Source organism: Oncorhynchus tshawytscha, linkage group LG16 (assembly GCF_018296145.1).
Source record: "Oncorhynchus tshawytscha isolate Ot180627B linkage group LG16, Otsh_v2.0, whole genome shotgun sequence".
Lineage (NCBI taxonomy): Eukaryota > Metazoa > Chordata > Actinopteri > Salmoniformes > Salmonidae > Oncorhynchus > Oncorhynchus tshawytscha.
In genome coordinates this window covers 7,210,948-7,234,569 of record NC_056444.1, presented here as the reverse complement: position 1 = coordinate 7,234,569, position 23,622 = coordinate 7,210,948, and the positions used below count along the sequence as shown (strand labels likewise).

The 23,622-nt window shown below is 43.8% G+C and overlaps 1 protein-coding gene across 1 annotated transcript in view; it reads right to left on the bottom strand.

The window, feature by feature from the left end:
- The window catches only part of LOC112234276, a 126,933-nt gene that overhangs the window by 7,150 nt on the left and 96,161 nt on the right, over nt 1-23,622 (bottom strand). Inside the window, exons 4-5 of the mRNA XM_042298722.1 lie at nt 15,475-15,596; nt 2,103-2,192 (exon numbers count right to left, since the gene is read on the bottom strand). Of these exons, the coding sequence (XP_042154656.1) occupies nt 2,103-2,192; nt 15,475-15,596 (212 nt within the window). The remainder of the gene's footprint in view (nt 1-2,102; nt 2,193-15,474; nt 15,597-23,622) is intronic.

Genomic DNA, 23,622 nt, shown 5'->3' with positions numbered 1-23,622 from the left:
TTTTACAAGATTTTTGCCAATGGCAAGCGCCACCACAGCTCCCAGCGGCAGACAGATCGGATGTCTATTGTGTGAGGTTCTCTCTAAAACAGAATAGTGATGTTTTCCCTGGATCCTCGCGTTTAAATTTTCAAAAGCGTAATTACAAATGGAACAAATAGGATCAAAGCAACAACACTGTCTCTGCACCATTTCAGGGCTTTCTTGCGGTGTCGTCCCTAGAAACGCTCCTACATTTTGTCTCCCGTGTTGCATATTAGTGCTGTGTCTGTTTGTCTGTCTTCACTATGGCTTCTTAAATATGATGAGAAAAAGATTAACAATGTGTTTCGACTCCACCTCATATCAACTTCAATCGGGGGATCTTTATAACCCAACAGAAATGGAACATACTGTTTTTATTGTGAAGGCTTTTTATTTGTGTTTATATTTTAGGGGGTTGATCATCTTTAATATTGCAGATAGATTGTGGCTTCCATCAATGTAATAGTCTGCACCATTTCCAATCACCCAGGAATTTTTTTTTTTTTTTTTGGGGGGTAAATATACAGTATGTACACTACTGTTCAAAAGTTTGGGGGTCACTTAGAAATGTCCTTGTTTTCCATGAAAACATACCTGAAATGAGTTGCAAAATGAATAGGAAATATAGTCAAGACGTTGACAAGGATATAAATAATGATTTTTTTTTAAATGTAAATAATAATTGTGTCCTTCAAACTTTGTTTTCGTCAAAGAATCCTCCATTTGCAGCAATTACAACCTTGCAGACCTTTGGTGTTCTGGTTGTCAATTTGTTGATGTAATCTGAAGAGATTCACCCCATGCTTCCTGAAGCACCTCCCACAAGTTGGATTGTCTTGATGGGCACTTCTTACGTACCATACGGCCAAGCTGCTCCCACAACAGCTCAATAGGGTTGAGATCCGGTGACTGTGTTGGCCACTTCATTATAGACAGAATACCAGCTGACTGCTTCTTCCCTAAATACTGTAGTTCTTGCATAGTTTGGAGCTGTGCTTTGGGTCGTTGTCCTGTTGTAGGAGGAAGTTTGGCTCTAATTAAGCGCCGTCCACAGGGTATGGAATGGTGTTCCAAAATGGAGTGATAGCCTTCCTTCTTCAAGATCCCTTTTACCCTGTACAAATCTCCCACTTTACCAACACCAAAGACCATCACATTGCCTTATCAGACGCTTTTTCACAATCACACCCAAATGCATCAGACAAACAGATAACAGTTGTAAGCTGCGAATTGAAGAGTCAACTTTGTGTGTCTGTGTGTACATATGAGTTGAAGTTTGTTTTGAGCCAATTACACATCATACAAATTATGAATTGAATGGTTCAGGTGAACAATGATTCATACTGCGTGATCTATCGTGTGTGTGTCCATACTTCCTTCTTACCCGGAAGGAGCCCCCAACCCTGTGACCTGGTGTGAAGAGACAGTGGCCTTTGACTGACACCTCCACATTTTGTATTTTTATCTCACTTTTATTTAACTAGGCAAGTCAGTTAAGAACAAATTCCTATTTACAATGACGGCCCTACACCAGCCAAAACCTGGGCCAATTGTGCGCCACCCTATGGCACTCCCAATCACAGCCGGGTTGTGATACAGCCTGGATACGAACCAAGGTGTCTGTGGTGATGCCTCTAGCACTGAGATGCAGTGCCTTAGACTGTTGCACCACTTGGGAGCAATGCGGAAGGTCTCGGGGTCACTAGGTCTCCGACTGACACCTCCAGATTGTCACCAGGTGTGACTGTATATTAATCTGTGTGTCTGATTGCCGTGGCCATTGGGACAGCAGTCTCTACCACGCTGACACTGGGTGTAGAGACCTCTGTCTCAACTCACCACTGTCTATGGGGGGGGGCTCTCTCAATGTGCAGAGTACACACACACACACAGTCCCTCCACTTTACATGGCATACTAACCTGCCACTGCTCGACAACTGTTGTAAATGTCAGCAGAAATAACTTTAAATTAAGACCAGTTATCTAATCTGTATACCCTGGAGTACCATACTTGTCAAAATAAAAATAAACATTCAATTAATAATAATAATAATAATAATAATAATAACGAGACATACCTGATGGAAGCCCAAATAGTCAACGATGTTTGAGGAGGAAAAGAAAACCATTCCATCGCTGCTCACCACCAACGCAAAGCCAGTAAGGGACTAAAAGGGGAAATAGAGGAGACCAACATTAGTTTGTATTAATCATGATACTAATAAGAGGCACTTGGCTCTTGGAGCTTGGTTTATCTTGTTTGGCTTAATGGCAATTTAATATCACAGATATGAGGGTGAATAATTCCTCATATTATATGTGTCTTCCAAGGAACAACCCACAGGATGTCCACAACTGAGGTGGGTGGGTGGGTGAGAGAGAGAGAGAGAAGGAGAGAGGAGAGAGAGAGAGAGAGAGAGAGGGAGAGGGAGAGAGAGGGAGAGAGGAGAGAGGAGAGAGGGAGAGAGAGAGAGAGAGAGAGGAGAGAGAAAGGGGGAGAGAGAGGAGAGAGAGAGAGAGAGAGAGAGAGGAGAGAGAGAGAGAGAGGGAGAGAGAAAGAGAGGAGAGGGGAGAGAAAGAGAGAGAGGAGAGAGAGAGAGAGAGAGAGAGGAGAGAGAGAGAGAAAGAGGGAGAGAGAGAGAGAGAAAGTGTAAACTGTAATTGATGAACTTCCAGTGTTTGTACTTGGTGATCCCCGGCGATCGCGTGACTGGTGCTGTACTCCTGCCAGAGCCTGTCACCTCCAGTTTACTGTGAGCAACACCAGGTCAGCTCTGGCTGCTACACTGCTCTACTCCTGGCTAGTACTGAGACTGCTCTACTCCTGGCTAGTACTGGGACTGCTCTACTCCTGTCTAGTACTGGGACTGCTCTACTCCTGTCTAGTACTGAGACTGCTCTACTCCTGTCTAGTACTGAGACTGCTCAACTCCTGGCTAGTACTGAGACTGCTCTACTCCTGGCTAGTACTGGGACTGCTCTACTCCTGTCTAGTACTGAGACTGCTCTACTCCTGGCTACCACTGGGACTGCTCTACTCCTGTCTAGTACTGAGACTGCTCTACTCCTGGCTAGTACTGAGACTGCTCTACTCCTGGCTAGTACTGAGACTGCTCTACTCCTGGCTAGTACTGGGACTGCTCTACTTCTGGCTAGTACTGGGACTGCTCTACTCCTGGCTAGTACTGAGACTGCTCTACTCCTGTCTAGTACTGGGACTGCTCTACTCCTGTCTAGTACTGGGACTGCTCTACTCCTGGCTAGTACTGGGACTGCTCTACTCCTGTCTAGTACTGGGACTGCTCTACTCCTGTCTAGTACTGGGACTGCTCTACTCCTGGCTAGTACTGGGACTGCTCTACTCTTGTCTAGTACTGGGACTGCTCTACTCCTGGCTAGTACTGGGACTGCTCTACTCCTGGCTAGTACTGGGACAGCTCCAATTGCTGTTTGGGTGTGTGTTGATCTAGGTTTCAATGGTTGTGTGTGTGGGTGCGTGCGTGCGTGCGTGCGTGTATGTGTGTGTGTGCGTGTGTGTGTGTGTGTGCGTGTGTGTGTGTGTGTGTGTGTGTGTGTGTGTGTGTGTGTGTGTGTGTGTGTGTGTGTGTGTGTGTGTGCATGTACTGTATATAGTCCATGATGGATAAAGGGTGGTCTGAACTGGTCTGGTGCGGTAGCTGGTAGCTGTCAGTTGCCTGAGCTGTCCCATGTAGATCAGTTGATAGAGCATGGAGCTTGCAACACCAGGGTTGTGGGTTTGATTCCCGAGAGGAACCAGTTTTAAAATGTATATCCTCAATACTGCAAATTGCTCTGGATTAGAGCGTCTGTTAAATGTCAATGTTTTGTTGTCCCTCGGTGGCCACCCAAGTACCAGCCCTTTTGCTCCCTGCTCTCTCCTACACTGCCAATCATTCCTCTCATACAGACAGAGGTACAACACAACATAGAGAGCCAATGGGCTTCTGTTTCAACACTACATAGACAGCCAATGGGCTTCTGTTTTAACACAACATAGACAGCCAATGGGCTTCTGTTTTAACACAACATAGACAGCCAATGGGCTTCTGTTTTAACACAACATAGACAGCCAATGGGCTTCTGTTTTAACACAACATAGACAGCCAATGGGCTTCTGTTTTAACACAACATAGACAGCCAATGGGCTTCTGTTTTAACACAACATAGACAGCCAATGGGCTTCTGTTTTAACACAACATAGACAGCCAATGGGCTTCCGTTTTAACACAACATAGAGAGCCAATGGGCTTCTGTTTTAACACAACATAGAGAGCCAATGGGCTTCCGTTTTAACACAACATAGACAGCCAATGGGCTTCCGTTTCTCAGGCTCCATCCCTTTCCTCAACCTCCAACCAACATAGCACGCCTCAGACTTCAACAGGCTTCTGTTCTTTGTCAACTTCTTTTATCCCCATTACTTGCCTCGTGCCTTCACCTCCCTAGTACTCCTTGTCTGTGAGTGACGGGCATATTTAACCGCTTTATTGAAAAGCAAACTCCGGGGCTGTGCGGTGTATTCTCAAAATGGTCGTCCCCTTATATTAGTGAAGGAGTTGTGATGCCTTGCAGGAGAGCTACGCGTCGACGACCTCATTTAGAAGGAAACGTCTGGATGACGACATGTGACTCCAACAACAGTACAGAAAAGGTTCATGCAACGAGGCCGCAGCCCCCCTCCCCCAAAAAATAAATAATAATAAAAATGATAAATGATCTATTTTCCACCATGAACAACTAACACCCTTGACACTTCAGTGTTGCTTACTGAAAGGTCTAATTTGACGGCGCAACATTTGTATTTGATTTTGTGTGTAGATAAAGACGTTAAAACCACAATACACAAAACAACAAAAACATTCAAAATGTTACCAACATTTATTTTATTTGATTAAAAAACGTTTTTTTTTTCAATTCAATTGACTACTGATCCTCCACATCCCCAGTGGAAAACAAGAACAAAGAACCTGCGCACAGATCCCAGGGAGACACTGAGGAGATCTACCGTGGTAAATCTAAGGTGATGGAAGCTATCTCTCACTGCTCTGAGCCAGATCCTTACAGGGTGAGATCACTTCACTGGCATGCCATTTAACCTACGCTCACTGCTAATGTACTAATGCAGGTACTGCCTGCAGACGTGTGTGTGTGTGTGTGTGTGTGTGTGTGTGTGTGTGTGTGTGTGTGTGTGTGTGTGTGTGTGTGTGTGTGTGTGTGTGTGTGTGTGTGTGTGTGTGTGTGTGTGTGTGTGTGCGGTGTGTGTGTGTGTGTGTGTGTGTAGCGGTGTGTGTGTGTGTGTGTGTGTGTGTGGTGTGTGTGTGTGTGTGTGTGGTGTGTGTGTGTGTGTGTGTGTGCGGTGTGGATGAAGACAGTGTCAGGTGTAGCAGTGTGGATGAAGACAGTGTTTGACAGGTTTAAACGGCACACTCCTGGAACTGTGAGACTGCTGATCTGGCCCAGTAAATTAACTTCCACTCCCCCAGCGACCAGCGATGCTGTCACCAAGCACTGCTCAGCAAAAAACAGCAGGCCTGTGCGTGACAAGCTACTCTATGAATATCTATTACTGTTCTGTAATGCATAGTGGATATAGGATATGGTGTGCATGTATTAGTAAATATCTTGTAGTACAGGAAATGGTGTATATATATTAGTAAATATCTTGTAGTACAGGAAATTGGGTTTTATATATTAGTAAATATCTTATAGTACAGGAAATGGTGTATATATATTAGTAAATATCTTATAGTACAGGAAATGGTGTATATATATTAGTAAATATCTTGTAGTACAGGAAATTGTGTTTATATATTAGTAAATATCTTGTAGTACAGGAAATTGTGTTTATATATTAGTAAATATCTTGTAGTACAGGAAATGGTGTATATATATTAGTACATATCTTGTAGTACAGGAAATGGTGTATATATATTAGTACATATCTTGTAGTACAGGAAATTGTGTTTATATATTAGTAAATATCTTGTAGTACAGGAAATGGTGTTTATATATTAGTAAATATATTGTAGTACAGGAAATTATGTTTATATATTAGTAAATATCTTGTAGTAAGCAGGAAAACTTTTGAAGTATTCACAAGGAAGATATAGTGGCCAGTATATTTACTCAGGGCACCATTGGGAATGAGACCCTGGTCTACCCTGAATAAATACAAGTTAATCAAAAATAATTCAAAGATGAGGTACACCATCCCGTTCACGAAAATGGATCGCTCCAACAGACACGTGACGTGGCTTGGCTTGCTATATAAAGCAGGCAGACAGGCATCAAGACGTTCAGTTACTGTTGCATTGAACGTTGGAATGGGTAAAACGAGTGACCCATGTGACTTTGAGCGTGGTATGATGGTCAGTGCCAGGCAGCGCCGCTTCTAGTATCTCAGAAATGGCAGGCCTCCTGGGCTTTTCACGCACGAAAGGGTCTAGGGTTTACCAAGAACGGGTCTAGGGTTTACCATGAATGGGTCTAGGGTTTACCATGAATGGGTGTAGGGTTTACCATGAATGGGTCTAGGGTTTACCATGAATGGGTCCAGGGTTTACCAAGAATGGGTCTAGGGTTTACCATGAATGGGTCTAGGGTTTACCATGAATGGGTCCAGGGTTTACCAAAAATGGGTCTAGGGTTTACCATGAATGGGTCTAGGGTTTACCAAGAATGGGTCCAGGGTTTACCAAGAATGGGTCTAGGGTTTACCAAGAATGGGTCCAGGGTTTACCAAGAATGGGTCTAGGGTTTACCATGAATGGGTCCAGGGTTTACCAAGAATGGGTCCAGGGTTTACCATGAATGGGTCTAGGGTTTACCATGAATGGGTCTAGGGTTTACCATGAATGGGTCTAGGGTTTACCATGAATGGGTCTAGGATTTACCATGAATGGGTCTAGGGTTTACCATGAATGGGTCTAGGGTTTACCATGAATGGGTCCAGGGTTTACCATAAATGGGTCTAGGGTTTACCATGAATGGGTCTAGGGTTTACCATGAATGGGTCTAGGGTTTACCATGAATGGGTCTAGGGTTTACCATGAATGGGTCTAGGGTTTACCATGAATGGGTCTAGGGTTTACCAAGAATGGGTCTAGGGTTTACCAAGAATGGGTCTAGGGTTTACCATGAATGGGTCTAGGGTTTACCATGAATGGGTCTAGGGTTTACCAAGAATGGCTCTAGGGTTTACCATGAATGGGTCTAGGGTTTATCATGAATGGGTCTAGGGTTTACCATGAATGGGTCTAGGGTTTACCATGAATGGGTCTAGGGTTTACCAAGAATGGGTCTAGGGTTCACCATGAATGGGTTCTAGGGTTCACCATGAATGGGTCTAGGGTTCACCATGAATGGGTCTAGGGTTTACCATGAATGGGTCTAGGGTTCACCATGAATGGGTCTAGGGTTTACCATGAATGGGTCTAGGGTTTACCATGAATGGGTCTAGGGTTTACCATGAATGGGTCTAGGGTTTACCATGAATGGGTCTAGGGTTTACCATGAATGGGTCTAGGGTTTACCATGAATGGGTCTAGGGTTTACCAAGAATGGGTCTAGGGTTTACCATGAATGGGTCTAGGGTTTACCATGAATGGGTCTAGGGTTTACCATGAATGGGTCTAGGGTTTACCATGAATGGGTCTAGGGTTTACCATGAATGGGTCTAGGGTTTACCATGAATGGGTCTAGGGTTTACCATGAATGGGTCTAGGGTTTACCATGAATGGGTCTAGGGTTTACCATGAATGGGTCTAGGGTTTACCATGAATGGGTCTAGGGTTTACCATGAATGGGTCTAGGGTTTACCATGAATGGGTCTAGGGTTTACCATGAATGGGTCTAGGGTTTACCATGAATGGGTCTAGGGTTTACCATGAATGGGTCTAGGGTTTACCATGAATGGGTCTAGGGTTTACCATGAATGGGTCTAGGGTTTACCATGAATGGGTCTAGGGTTCACCATGAATGGGTCTAGGGTTTACCATGAATGGGTCTAGGGTTTACCATGAATGGGTCTAGGGTTTACCATGAATGGGTCTAGGGTTCACCATGAATGGGTCTAGGGTTTACCATGAATGGGTCTAGGGTTTACCATGAATGGGTCTAGGGTTCACCATGAATGGGTCTAGGGTTTACCAACTAACAAAAAGTGGGTGAAAACAACTCGTTGATGAGACGTCGAAGGAGAACGGCAAGAAGCGAGCTAACAGGTGAGCCACAAACAGCTGAAATAACGTTGCAGTACAACAGTGGTGTGCAGAACACCATCTCAGAACACACAACTGGTCGGTCCTTGTCACGGATTGGCTATTGCAGCAGACGAACACACCGGGTTCCTATCAGCTAAAAAACAAGTAGAAGCGGCTCCGGTGGGCACGCCATCACCAACACTAGATAAATCCCGGGTTCCTGTTGCGTCATGCTGATGGGCGAGTCAGGATTAGGTGTAAGCCGTATGAGTCCGTGGAACCATCCTGCCAGGTGTCAACGGTACAGGCAGTGAGAGGTGGTGTACTGGTGTGGGGAATGTTTTCCTGGCACACGTTAGGTCCCTTCATCCCTTGACACATTCATAGAGCCTTTATGTAGTTCACCGGTGTGTCAATAAGACTCGCTATAAGCATTTATAACAGCTCATAACTCTTTACAATACATTACACACAGATGGTTCGTAGACGTAGCTGTCACTTGTCTTCATGATTCAGTACTCCAGCCAAGTCCTCTGATATCATATCTCTAAACCACTAAACCAGACGTCAGAATCCCTTTCATATAGAGTGAGAGAAAGAAAGAGAGAGAGAGAGAGAGAGAGAGAGAGAGAGAGAGAGAGAGAGAGAGAGAGAGAGAGAGAGAGAGAGAGAGAAGAGAGAGAGAGAGAGAAAGAGAGAAAGAGAGAGAGATAGAGAAATAGAGAGACAGAGAGAGAGAAAGAGAGAGACAGAAAGAGACAAAGAGAGAGGTTCATGGAATTCCAACAGCATTAGATCATGGAAACTTGCTACTGGCCTGGACTAGAAAACATTTCAAATTCAAAGTCCAAATACTCTCATGGCTCCTATATATGAACACATTACAAAACATACTCTCATTACATTTGGAAACGGCAGAGCGCTGATGGAGAAAGAGAGACTGGGGGGGGGCGACATATCTTTGTTTAACTTCACACACGTTTGATTGTTTTTCTCCTCACATTGTCACCGCCAGATCAAAGCGTGAAAGCCAGGGTCACGGCACAGTGAAAAAGGTGTTCCTGGTATTCAGAGCTGTTCCTGGTATTCAGAGTCATCTGTGGCAGCCGTCGGGGGGGCAGAGACAGAGAGACAGAGAGACAGAAAGACAGAGACAGAAGAAACTCACTGGCATTCTTTCCCTGCCCCAGTGGGGCCCGTTGCCACAGCATCGGCTAACACCGCGAGGTGGCAGCGTGGTTAGTCATTTTTAGAGTGTACGTCATGCAACAAGAGGCGACATGGTTATTATTGCCAATCAACTCCTTGTTTATGGCCTGTGTTGTGCCCGCCGGACACATTAACCTTAACCTTAGCCTTGGGGTGGCAGGTAGCCTGGTGGTTAGAGTTAGAGGTGTAGTGGTTAGAGTGTGAGGTGGCAGGTAGCCTGTGGTTAGAGAGGTGGCAGGGTAGTGGTTAGAGTGGGTGGCAGGGTAGTCTAGCCTGGTGGTTAGAGTGTAGAGGTGGCAGGTAGCCTAGTGGTTAGAGTGTAGAGGTGGCAGGTAGCCTAGTGGTTAGAGTGGCAGGTAGAGGTGGCCTAGTGGTTAGAGTGTAGAGGTGGCAGGTAGCCTAGTGGTTAGAGTGGTAGAGGTGGCAGGTAGCCTAGTGGTTAGAGTGTAGAGGTGGCAGGTAGCCTAGTGGTTAGAGTGTAGAGGTGGCAGGTAGCCTAGTGGTTAGAGTGTAGAGGTGGCAGGTAGCCTAGTGGTTAGAGTGTGGAGGTGGCAGGTAGCCTAGTGGTTAGCGTGTAGAGGTGGCAGGTAGCCTAGTGGTTAGATTGTAGAGGTGGCAGGTTGCCAAGTGGTTAGAGTGTAGAGGTGGCAGGTAGCCTAGTGGTTAGAGTGTAGAGGTGGCAGGGTAGCCTAGTGGTTAGAGTGTAGAGGTGGTAGGTCGCCTGGTGGTTAGAGTGTAGAGGAGGCAGGTAGCCTAGTGGTTAGAGTGTAGAGGTGGCATGTAGCCTAGTGGTTGGAGTGTAGAGGTGGCAGGTAGCCTAGTGGTTAGAGTGTAGAGGTGGCAGGTAGCCTAGTGGTTAGAGTGTAGAGGTGGCAGGTAGCCTAGTGGTTAGCGTGTAGAGGTGGCAGGTAGACTAGTGGTTAGAGTGTTGGACGAGTAACCAGAAGGTCGCAAGATCAAATCCCCGAGCTGACAAGGTAAAAAAAACTGTTGTTCTGCCCCTGAACAAGGCAGTTAACCCCACTGTTCCTAGGCTGTCATTCAAAAATAAGAATTTGTTCCTAACTGACTTGCCTAGTTAAATAAATAGAAAATGTACCTTAACCTCACTGAGTTGTTCTCTGGAGGTGAATGTACAGTATCAAACAAAAGGAACACCTTCCTAATATTGATATTTTGCCGTCAGAACAGACTCAATTCGTCGGGACGTGGGACTCTACAAGGTGTCAAAAGCGTTCCACAGGGATGATGGCCCATGTTGACTCGAATGCTTCCTTCCCACAATTGTGTCAAGTTGGTTGGATGTCTTTTGAATGGTGGACCATTCTTGATATACACGTGAAAAACCCAGCAATATTGCATTTCTTGACACAAGCCCGCTGTGCCTACTACCATACCCTGTTCAAAGGCACTTAACTCTATTAACTTGCCAATTCACCCTCTGAATGGTCACACATACACAATCAATCTAAATGCTTCTTTAACCTGTCTCCTCCCCCTCATCTACACCTGGGGTCTCCAACAGCTACCAGCCAAACAATTCTGTACGTACATGCAATTTGAACGTGTTCCATCGTAAAATGTCATAAACAAATCTCAGACAACGCAAGCTCCCAGCGCAACTTGACATTATCCCACCCCCCTGGTTAGCCACTATTGGCTTAAAAACCACAACACAATATCTGCCAATTCAATTTCCAGAATGATTTATCTTGTCTGTGTGATGAGCGCGTTCGTCTATAACTTTGTGTGTAGCCAGTTGATGTGATAACCGTCTTGTGGATTGACAGAAATACTTTCTTTCCCCAAAACCTTCTCATGTTAACAGAAGTCTATCATGAATGAGTATATCATGAGGAAGTATATCCCGAGGAAGTATATCACAAGGAAGTACATCATGAGGAAGTATATCATGAGGAAGTATATCATGAGGAAGTATATCCCGTGGAAGTATATCACGAGGAAGTATATCATGAGGAAGTATATCCCGAGGAAGTATATCACGAGGAAGTATATCATGAGGAAGTATATCACGAGGAAGTATATCATGAGGAAGTATATCATGAGGAAGTATATCATGAGGAAGTATATCATGAGGAAGTATATCATGAGGAAGTATATCCCTAGGAAGTATATCATGAGGAAGTATATCATGAGGAAGTATATCACGAGGAAGTATATCACGAGGAAGTATATCACGGGGAAGTATATCACGAGGAAGTATATCATGAGGAAGTACATCACGAGGAAGTATATCATGAGGAAGTATATCATGAGGAAGTATATCACGAGGAAGTATATCACGAGGAAGTATATCATGAGGAAGTATATCATGAGGAAGTATAGCCCTAGGAAGTATATCATGAGGAAGTATATCATGAGGAAGTATATCATGAGGAAGTATATCCCTAGGAAGTATATCATGAGGAAGTATATCATGAGGAAGTATATCACAGGAAGTATATCACGGGAAGTATATCACGAGGAAGTATATCACAAGGAAGTATATCATGAGGAAGTATATCATGAGGAAGTATATCACGAGGAAGTATATCACGAGGAAGTATATCACGAGGAAGTATATCATGAGGAAGTATATCATTTTTTATTTATTTATTTTTTTACCTTTATTTAACCAGGTAGGCAAGTTGAGAACAAGTTCTCATTTACAATTGCGACCTGGCCAAGATAAAGCAAAGCAGTTCGACAGTTACAACGACACAGAGTTACACATGGAGTAAAACAAACATACAGTCATTAATACAGTATAAACAAGTCTATATACAATGTGAGCAAATGAGGTGAGAAGGGAGGTAAAGGCAAAAAAGGCCATGGTGGCAAAGTAAATACAATATAGCAAGTAAAACACTGGAATGGTAGGTTTGCAATGGAAGAATGTGCAAAGTAGAAATAAAAATAATGGGGTGCAAAGGAGCAAAATAAATAAATTAATTAAAATTAAATACAGTTGGGAAAGAGGTAGTTGTTTGGGCTAAATTATAGGTGGGCTATGTAGAGGTGCAGTAATCTGTGAGCTGCTCTGACAGTTGGTGCTTAAAGCTAGTGAGGGAGATAAGTGTTTCCAGTTTCAGAGATTTTTGTAGTTCGTTCCAGTCATTGGCAGCAGAGAACTGGAAGGAGAGGCGGCCAAAGAAAGAATTGGTTTTGGGGGTGACTAGAGAGATATACCTGCTGGAGCGTGTGCTACAGGTGGGAGATGCTATGGTGACCAGCGAGCTGAGATAAGGGGGGACTTTACCTAGCAGGGTCTTGTAGATGACATGGAGCCAGTGGGTTTGGTGACGAGTATGAAGCGAGGGCCAGCCAACGAGAGCGTACAGGTCGCAATGGTGGGTAGTATATGGGGCTTTGGTGGCAATCATGAGGAAGTATATCACGAGGAAGTATATCCCTAGGAAGTACATCATGAGGAAGTATATCATGAGGAAGTATATCACGAGGAAGTATATCCCTAGGAAGTACATCATGAGGAAGTATATCATGAGGAAGTATATCACGAGGAAGTATATCATGAGCAAGTATATCCCTAGGAAGTATATCCCTAGGAAGTATATCATGAGGAAGTATATCCCTAGGAAGTATATCCCTAGGAAGTATATCATGAGGAAGTATATCATGAGGAAGTATATCATGACGAAGTATATCACGAGGAAGTATATCAAGAGGAAGTATATCACAAGGAAGTATATCATGACGAAGTATATCACGAGGAAGTATATCACGAGGAAGTATATCACGAGGAAGTATATCCCTAGGAAGTATATCCCTAGGAAGTATATCACGAGGAAGTATATCAAGAGGAAGTATATCACAAGGAAGTATACCATTTGTATCTATTATTTGTTATTTGCCATGAAATTAGCAGCAGCAGTACAGAACCCTCGCTAGACCGGCACATTCCTACTCACTAGATTAAAGGGGAATAACATAAAAAAATCTAAATGTGTTAGTTTTCTTCCAGACCTAAAAAAAAGTGTCTTCTGATGTGATTTAAATGGACTCAGAACAACCAACATCGTTGTTTCCCTATGAACAAATGTAATTTTAAGAGTAAAAAACTAAAAACTAAACTAAAAACATCTAACAATTTGGAAAAATATAAAACATAATCTGAGAAATAAATGACAGATTTTATAGGGCCCCTTACAGTTGTTCATGAACCATTATTTTACCAGGTATATTGGCAGAAAACAGTGTGATACTTTCTTTTGTACACTAAGGACCTGGGACGAGTTGTAGGGGGAATAGAAGAATGAGACTATTTGAACGCAAGGACAAAATGTGTAGCTCACAACATGTTTAATTATTTTTAAGTAGCTCTCATGCTTAAAAAAAAAAGGTTGGAGACCCCTGATCTATACTGATTGAAGTGGATTTAACAAGTGACATCAACAAGGGATCATAGCTTTCACCTGGTCAGTCTGCGGTATATTCAGAATGTATTCAGACACGTTGACTTATCCCACATGTTGTTACGTTACAGCCCTATTGTATAAAATGGATCAAATAAAATCCTCATCATTCTACACACAATACCCCATAATGACATCACAATACCCCATAATGACATCACAATACCCCATAATGACATCACAATACCCCATAATGAAAACTACTGAAGCTACTCTTCACTGATCTCCCTGTCCACCATCCCCACCTCCATCAAGCGATATTAGATAGCTCCAGTGGCCATTAGGGCTCAGGGTACAGGGGGCAACAGCCCTCCCCTACCCTCTCCCCTGCCCCTCATCCCAAAAGCCCCCCAGAGTCTGCTACAGAATAACCAGAGTGGAGGTTTATTGGTTTGTTACAGGATAACCAGTGTGGAGGTTCATTGGTCTGCTACAGGATAACCAGTGTGGAGGTTCATTGGTCTGCTACAGGATAACCAGTGTGGAGGTTCATTGGCCTGCTACAGGATAAACAGAGTGGAGGTTCATTGGTCTGCTACAGGATAACCAGTGTGGAGGTTCATTGGTCTGCTACAGGATAAACAGAGTGGAGGTTCATTGGTCTGCTACAGGATAAACAGAGTGGAGGTTCATTGGTCTGCTACAGGATAACCAGAGTGGAGGTTCATTGGTCTGCTACAGGATAACCAGTGTGGAGGTTCATTGGTCTGCTGCAGGATAACCAGTGTGGAGGTTCATTGGTCTGCTACAGGATAAACAGAGTGGAGGTTCATTGGTCTGCTACAGGATAACCAGTGTGGAGGTTCATTGGTCTGCTACAGGATAACCAGTGTGGAGGTTCACTGTTGTGTCATGCACACTCTTTAACCATGACAATATACACGTTTGTCCAACATGATCTCTCCAAACGTCAACTTTTTAAGTTGCTTCAAACATCACATTTCAAAATGTTTTTGACACCCAGGATTGCTACTTCTACTCAGCCAAACGTTGAAGTGTTTGTAAGGGTTAAGGATCAAATACAAACATACCATAGGGATTGAACACATGACCTTCAAATCCCTGGGATTATTCTCATTACACTGTAGTCATTGGGGCAGCAGGGTAGCCTAGCGGTTAGAGTGTTGGACTAGTAACCAGAAGGTTGCAAGTTCAAATCCCCAAGCTGACAAGTTACAAATCTGGCGTTCTGCTCCTGAACAGGCAGTTAACCCACTGTTCCCCGGTAGGCTGTCATTGAAAATAATAATTTGTTCTTAACTGACTTGCCAAGTTAAATAAAGATACAATTTGGTGGATGCTGTTATCCTGAGTGGCTCACAGTAGTGAATACATACATTTTCATGCTTGTTTCCCCCCCCCCTCCACCCCATGGGATTTGCACCCACAACCCTGAGTGCTATTCTCTATCAACTGAGCCGCCCACTACAATTTAGCAAAACTCAAACCTACGGTGGTAATAGTTCTCACTGTTGCCCACCTAGTGGCCGGGTTTTTAAGACATTTCCTGACGTCCTCAGGACACGGACAGACGTCCGATTTCGAAGTGTTATCTTGAACGATCTGGCTGCATTTTGTCTGCTTACCTCCAGAAGGAGTCCGCTCTCTGTGATGCTGTTGCCCACAGGCAGGCTGTCTTTCCTGGGATCAGGGACAGAGTTGGTGGATGGACTGATGTGCTTTCTGCTGGACGGCTTCTCGTGATTAACTGGAAAATAAGAGAGAGGGAAATAAAACATAAATACAGTTACCAAGTTGATATTTCTGATGACTTGACTCTGTCAACTTGTTCTTGTTTAGTGGTGGACTATTAATGCAACCTTAATATAACTAGGCAAGTCAGTTAAGACCAATTTCTTATTTACAATGACGGCTTACCCTGGCCAAACCAAGACGTTGCTGGGCCATTTGTGCGCCGCCCTATGGGACTCCCAATCACATCTGGATGTGATACAGCCTGGATACGAACCAGGAATTGTAGTGACACCACTTGCTTTAGACCCCTGCGCCACTCAGGAGCCCGACTGTACTACCTACTATACTGATCCCTATACCAACTACTATACGGCAGAGTAGCCTAGTGGTTAGAGCATTGGACTAGTAACTGAAAGGTTGCAAGTTCAAATCCCGAGCTGACAAGGTGCAAAATCTGTCTTTCTGCCCCTGAACAAGGCAGTTAACCCACTGTTCCTAGCCCGTCATTGAAAATAAGAATTTGTTCTTAACTGTGCTTAGTTAAATAAAGGTAAAAAAAAAAAAATCCATACCACCTACTATACTACCTCCTATACTACCTACTATCCTACTATACTACCTACTATACCACCTACAATACAACCTCCTATACTGCCCCCTATACTACCTACTATACCACCCACTGTACTACCTACTATACCACCTACTATACTGCCTACTATACTGCCCCCTATACTACCTACTATACTGCCCCCTATACTACCTACTATACCACCTACTATACTACCTACTATACTGCCCCCTATACTACCTACTATCCTACAATACTACCTACTATACTACCTACTATACCGCATGCTGTACTACATACTATACTGCCTACTGTACTACCTACTGTGCTACCTACTATACTACACTGTACTACGTACTATATTTCCTGCTATACTACCTACTATACTACCTACTGTGCTACCTACTGTACTACGTACTATATTTCCTGCTATACTACCTACTATACTACCTACTGTGCTACCTACTATACTACACTGTACTACGTACTATATTTCCTGCTATACTACCTACTATACTACCTACTGTGCTACATATTACACAAACTACTATACTACATACTATACTGCCTACCGTACTACATACTGTACTACTGTACTACACACTATGCAACCTACTATACTACCTACTATACTACCTACTGTACTACCTACTATGCTACCCACCGTGCCACCTATAATACTACCTACTATACTACCTACTGTGCCACCTACTGTACTGCCTGCTATGCTACCTACTATACCACCTGCTGTACCACTGTACTACCCACTGTACAACCTACTATACTACCTACTATTCTACCTACTATACTACCTGCTATACTACCCACTGTACAACCTACTATACTACCTACTATTCTAGCTACTATACTACCTACTATGCTGCCTGCTATACTACCTACTATACCACCTGCTATACTACCTACTATACTGCCCACTGTACTACCTGCTATACTACCTACTATACTGCCCACTGTACAACCTACTATACTACCTGCTATACTACCTACTATACTACCTACTATTCTACCTACTATAGCAACTACTATTCTACCTCTTATTCTAGTCTCCTCAGTTTAGTCTGACTGGTGGAAACCAGGGCAGTTAATGAGAGTGACCGTGTAGTTTCTCTCTCTCTCTGTCTCTCTCACACTCTCTCACACTCTCTCTCTCACACACACACACACACACACACACACACACACACACACACACACACACACACACACACACACACACACACACACACACACACACACACACACACACACACACCTCTCTCTCACAACTCTCTCTTATGAAAGCCTGGGAGAGGATGCTAGTCCGGGAAAGACAAATATAGAGGATGACTAAAATCGTTAAGAGTTCTGCTTCCTGAGTCAACATCTTCCTGAGCCAATCATTACCCTGGTTTTTGGTGTTGTGTCAAAAGAAAACCTAATGGGTCAACGTTTATATGATCTCTTTATGTATAACCAGGTGACAACTGCCAGACTAGTAGGTCTGAGTGACCCTTCTTTTTCCCGCTGCTTTAAATAATACAACTGTCACGTTCTGACCTTTATTTCCTTTTGTTTTGTATGTATTTAGTATGGTCAGGGCGTGAGTTGGGGTGGGCAGTCTATGTTTGTTTTTCTATGATTTGGGGATTTGTATGTTTCGGCCTAGTATGGTTCTCAATCAGAGGCAGGTGTCATTAGTTGTCTCTGATTGAGAATCATACTTAGGCGGCCTGGGTTGCACTGTTTGTTTGTGGGTGATTGTCTATGTTGATTGCTTGTGTCAGCACAGCACAGCACAGCACAGTTCTCATTAGCTTCACGGTCGTTATTTCATTATTGTTTTTGTATAGTTTTTCAGTGTTTTCTTTATTAAAATTCATGATGAACACATACCACGCCGCATTTTGGTCCTCCGATCCTTCTCGCCTCTCCTCTTAAGATGAAGAGGAGGACGACCGTGACAACAACCCTCAGATGTCAGTAGCAGTCTACTACACAACACAGGCAATAACAATACAGGTGTGTTCTTATATGCAGGGTGTATCATATAATCGTTATGCATGATTAGTATCCATCAGTCATACGTGTACACAACTAGTGAAGAGAACGCGTAAGGGCCCCTCACCTTCTAGTCCTCTGTAGCTCACAACCCCCAAACATTTCAAATGCTTAGTGGTATCTCTGTCTCTAACATTCCTCCAACTCAACATCATGTCACTCACCCTCTGTCTAACATTCCTCCAACTCAACATCACATCACTCACCCTCTGTCTAACATTCCTCCAACTCAACATCATGTCACTCACCCTCTGTCTAACATTCCTCCAACTCAACATCATGTCACTCACCCTCTGTCTAACATTCCTCCAACTCAACATCACGTCACTCATCTGTTCAGCAAGCGACATGTTATTGTTTCTAGTCATTATAGGCACACAAAGACATGTTTCACAATTGCAACTCTGAGAATATATCATCAATCTGGAGGGAGGCAGGAAGGGAGGGAGGAAGGGGTAGAGAAAGAGTGAGAAAGAGAGAGACAAAGAGAGCGTTCAACTCCCTGTGAAGGCCTAACGTTCAGCTACCTGTGAAGGCCTAGCATTCAACTCCCTGTGAAGGCCTAACGTTCAGCTACCTGGGAAGGCCTAGTGTTCAGCTACCTGGGAAGGCCTAACGTTCAGCTCCCTGGGAAGCCCTAACGTTCAGCTACCTGGGAAGGCCTAGTGTTCAGCTACCTGGGAAGGCCTAACGTTCAGCTACCTGGGAAGGCCTAACGTTCAGCTACCTGGGAAGGCCTAACGTTCAGCTACCTGGGAAGCCTAACGTTCAGCTACCTGGGAAGGCCTAACGTTCAGCTACCTGGGAAGGCCTAGTGTTCAGCTACCTGGGAAGGCCTAATGTTCAGCTACCTGGGAAGGCCTAACGTTCAGCTACCTGGGAAGGCCTAACGTTCAGCTACCTGGGAAGGCCTAACGTTCAGCTACCTGGGAAGGCCTAACGTTCAGCTACCTGGGAAGGCCTAGTGTTCAGCTCCCTGGGAAGGCCTAACGTTCAGCTACCTGGGAAGGCCTAACGTTCAGCTACCTGGGAAGGCCTAGTGTTCAGCTCCCTGGGAAGGCCTAACGTTCAGCTCTCTGGGAAGCCCTAACGTTCAGCTCCCTGGGAAGGCCTAACGTTCAGCTCCCTGGGAAGGCCTAGCGTTCAGCTCCCTGTGAAGGCCTAGTGTTCAGCTCCCTGGGAAGGCCTAGTGTTCAGCTCTCTGGGAAGGCCTAGTGTTCAGCTCCCTGGGAAGGCCTAGCGTTCAGCTCCCTGTGAAGGCCTAGTGTTCAGCTCTCTGGGAAGGCCTAGTGTTCAGCTCCCTGGGAAGACCTAACGTTCAGCTCATTGGGAAGCCCTAACGTTCAGCTCCCTGGGAAGGCCTAATGTTCAGCTCCCTGGGAAGGCCTAACGTTCAGCTCATTGGGAAGCCCTAACGTTCAGCTCATTGGGAAGCCCTAACGTTTAGCTCCCACCCCCGTAAACATTGTAGGGGTGCCAACTTCAGAAGCATGCGAGCACTCCCCTCTGACAGGCCTTGTGTGCACCCTCCCTCCCTCCGCAGCACAGGAAATCCACAGGGGAGAGAGGAGGGGGGAGAGGAGCTGGCTGACCGAAGCCCCATTGTCACACAAGCTAACCGCCTATCAATCTTCTCTCTGGTCCCTGACAGAGCGCTGGCACCTGGCCAAACCCTTGCGTGCAAGCCGGCAAGACACATTAGCCTATAAAGAATTTAATCATAACAACAGCTGTTAAATATTGATGACTGCTGGCAAACACTGAATGCTCTCCGCAAAGGTCAAAACCGCAGTGTAATGGAAACAAATTCTTCATTACATGATGTATTGAATATCCCAAACTCTCTTCTTTTTTTTAGGTAACGTGGCATGAAATCAAGGACAAAAGCTGAAGAACATAAGCACATTGGGTACGTTTAGCAGGTGCTAGAGTTGTAGGTACACCCATTGTAGTATTTTTCTGTAATGAAATATCGGACCAAGTCGCAGCGTTGGTAAGTGTCCATAATGTATTTATTAAACTGAACACAGAATACAAAAAAAAACCAAGAGCGATAAATCAAAGACCGAAAGAGTTCTGTGTGGGAAAAAAAAGACACAGAAAACAACTACCCTCAAATCATAGTGGGAAAACAGGCTGCCTAAGTATGGTTCTCAATCAGAGACAACGATAAACAGCTGCCTCTGATTGGGAACCATACCAGGCCAAACACAGAAATACAAAAACATAGAACACATAGAATGCTCACCCCAACTCACGCCCTGACCAAACTAAAACAGAGACATAAAAAGGGAACTACGGTCAGGACGTGACAATTTTCTGTGTTATGGTTGCAATTCTTGACCCGAGACCACAATCACATTAACTCCTTAATCTGACTTGTTGTTTTTAGAACATACAAACTGATGTTTATTCTGTGTCAAATATACTTATATCTCTGTGGATATGTTGTTGTAACCTGTTAAAAAAACAGATTTGGCAACTCTCAATTTATGTTTGAAAAAATTAGAAGCTAACTCCAATCAATTTTATTTGGGCGGGAAATCACACATTTCATATTTCGCTGTAGAATAGAGTGACATCATGAAAAAGGGGCGGCAGCGTAGCCTAGTGGTTAGAGTGTAGAGGCGGCAGGAAGGCCTAGTGGTTAGAGTGTATAGACTGCAGCGTAGCCTAGTGGTTAGAGTGTAGAGGCGGCAGCGTAGCCTAGTGGTTAGAGTGTAGAGGCGGCAGCGTAGCCTAGTGGTTAGAGTGTAGAGGTGGCAGGTAGCCTAGTGGTTAGAGTGTAGAGGCGGCAGCGTAGCCTAGTGGTTAGAGTGTAGAGGCGGCAGGTAGCCTAGTGGTTAGAGTGTAGATGTGGCAGGTAGCCTAGTGGTTAGAGTGTAGAGACGGCAGCGTAGCCTAGTGGTTAGAGTGTAGAGAAGGCAGCGTAGCCTAGTGGTTAGAGTGTAGAGAAGGCAGCGTAGCCTAGTGGTAAGAGTGTTGGGCCTGTAACCGAAAGGTTGCTAGATTGAATCCCTTGAGCTGACTGAATGACTGACTGAATGACTGACTGACTGAATGACTGACTGACTGAATGACTGACTGACTGAATGACTGAATGACTGTAGTTCTATTTCTATCTGTAGTTAATTCCGGTTTTCTTTGATGAACTATACACGTTAATTAATTTGTTTCAGGGTTGCTCCTCTTCCAGATTCTTCCAAAGGGGGTTGAGATACAACCCTGACTCTGTTATCGGCATGGGTTGGGACTGGCTTCTCTGTTGCTTTATCCACAATATTTGTTGGCCATTGAAGATCCCTTGAAACCCAGTCAAGGGTTGGGGCTAGCTATCTATGTAATGGTAACATCTACTCGCGTAAAGGAGAGAGAGGCCAAGTTGTTGGGTTTTTACAGTTGATATCAAACCGGAGCTGGAGACCTCACACACTGCGTTGTCTGAGGCATCGGCACCCATGAACCGACTTTGTGTGTGTGTGTGTGCGTGTGTGCGCGCGTGCGTGTGTGCGTGCGTGTGCGTATGTGCGTGCGTGTGTGTGCGTGTGTGTGCGCGTGTGTGTGTGTGTGCGTGTGCGTGTGTGTGTGTGTCCAATGCTATTTATAGCTTTTCCTTTCCATTCATATGCTGACAAGAACGATGGCAGCGTTACATTCATAAAAGTGATGAGAAGGGGATTGTCACTAGAGGCTACAGCTGTACTTCTCCATTTACTTCCTCTCTGTTTTTCACAAGCAGGGTGTTACCATAATACATAATACATAATACTACATAATACAATGTATTAATTCATTGTTTCAAAGGAAAAATGTATGAATTCAATTCACTTTTATATATTTACAACAGTGAACCCTATTGGATGAAGTATTGCAACATAGGCATAATGTTTGTACACACATGCAAGACAACGTTTTTAGTAAACTGTAAACTAATTTATTAAGTTGTAAGCTCATTTAGTAAACTGTAAACTCATTTAGTAAACTGTAAACTCATTTAGTAAACTGTAAACTCATTTAGTAAACTGTAAACTCATTTAGTAAACTGTAAACTCATTTAGTAAACTGTAAACTCATTTAGTAAACTGTAAACTCATGTAGTAAACTGTAAACTCATTTAGTAAACTGTAAACTCATTTAGTAAACTGTAAACTCATTTAGTAAACTGTAAACTCATTTAGTAAACTGTAAACTCATTTAGTAAACTGTAAACTCATTTAGTAAACTGTAAACTCATTTAGTAAACTGTAAACTCATTTAGTAAACTGTAAACTCATTTAGTAAACTGTAAACTCATTTAGTAAACTGTAAACTCATGTAGTAAACTGTAAACTCATTTAGTAAACTGTAAACTCATGTAGTAAGCTGGAAATGCATTTAGTAAACTGTAAACTAATTTAGTAAGCTGTAAACTGTATAAATGCAATTTATTTCAAGTTTAATTAGAGCCAAATCTGAAAATGAAAAGCTCCCGTTTAAACAAGCAGAAACTTTAGGACTGAAACAGATATTTTTCCAAATGTGGTGGACATTATTAAACCATCCACATGCTTTATAGCAAACGATGGCAAATACAAATACAAAGAAGGGAAGAGAGAGCCACATGGGGTTTTGTGTGGGCTTGGCTCTGTAGCAGAGTTATTGTAAGTGCTTCGTAGAGTCCGGGGTCCTAAAGTCAATCCAGTTAATCAAAGTCAGAGCAAAATATTTTACTTTGGGGCCCGAGGCCTCGGTAATAGAACTTTCAAGAATTATACAGCAGATCCCTTTATTATTTTTTTGTACAGTATGTTTAATCAATCATGTGAAGGCTAAATCGTCCCCGCCATTTTTAATCTCATGGAAATGTATAGAGACTTAGCTTTAGACTTGAATATAATGCCTTGAATATAGCTCTGTGCAGGAAACACTTAAGACAAGTCAAACAACTCTGGAAATAATTATTTGTTTTGGAGCCCTCTATTTTAGTCTCCTGGATGCGGGGATGAGAGGAGAAAGAGAAAGAGAGAGAAAGAGGAGAAGGACAGGTTTTAAAGAGAGTCCGGACAGACAGAGAGAAGTGCACCCCAAGCAATGGAATTCACCATTTGAAGCCTATCCACAAAGACAAAGCAGATAGGCTTATGAACATGGCTAGAAGTGTCCTCCTACTCAACTGGTCAACCCTTAGCACGGTCTATTTTGCGGTTACACTTGCTAGCTAACCAGCCGAGGCCCGTACCTGACACCTCTCAGAAAGATATGTTTTTACTTGGAATGTTATCATCACCTTCATCTGATGAAGTACTGCAACAGTGAACCCTATTGGATGAAGTATTGGAACAGTGAGCCCTATTGGATGAAGTACTGCAGCAGTGAGCACTATTGGATGAAGTATTACAACAGTGAACCCTATTGGATGAAGTACTGCAAC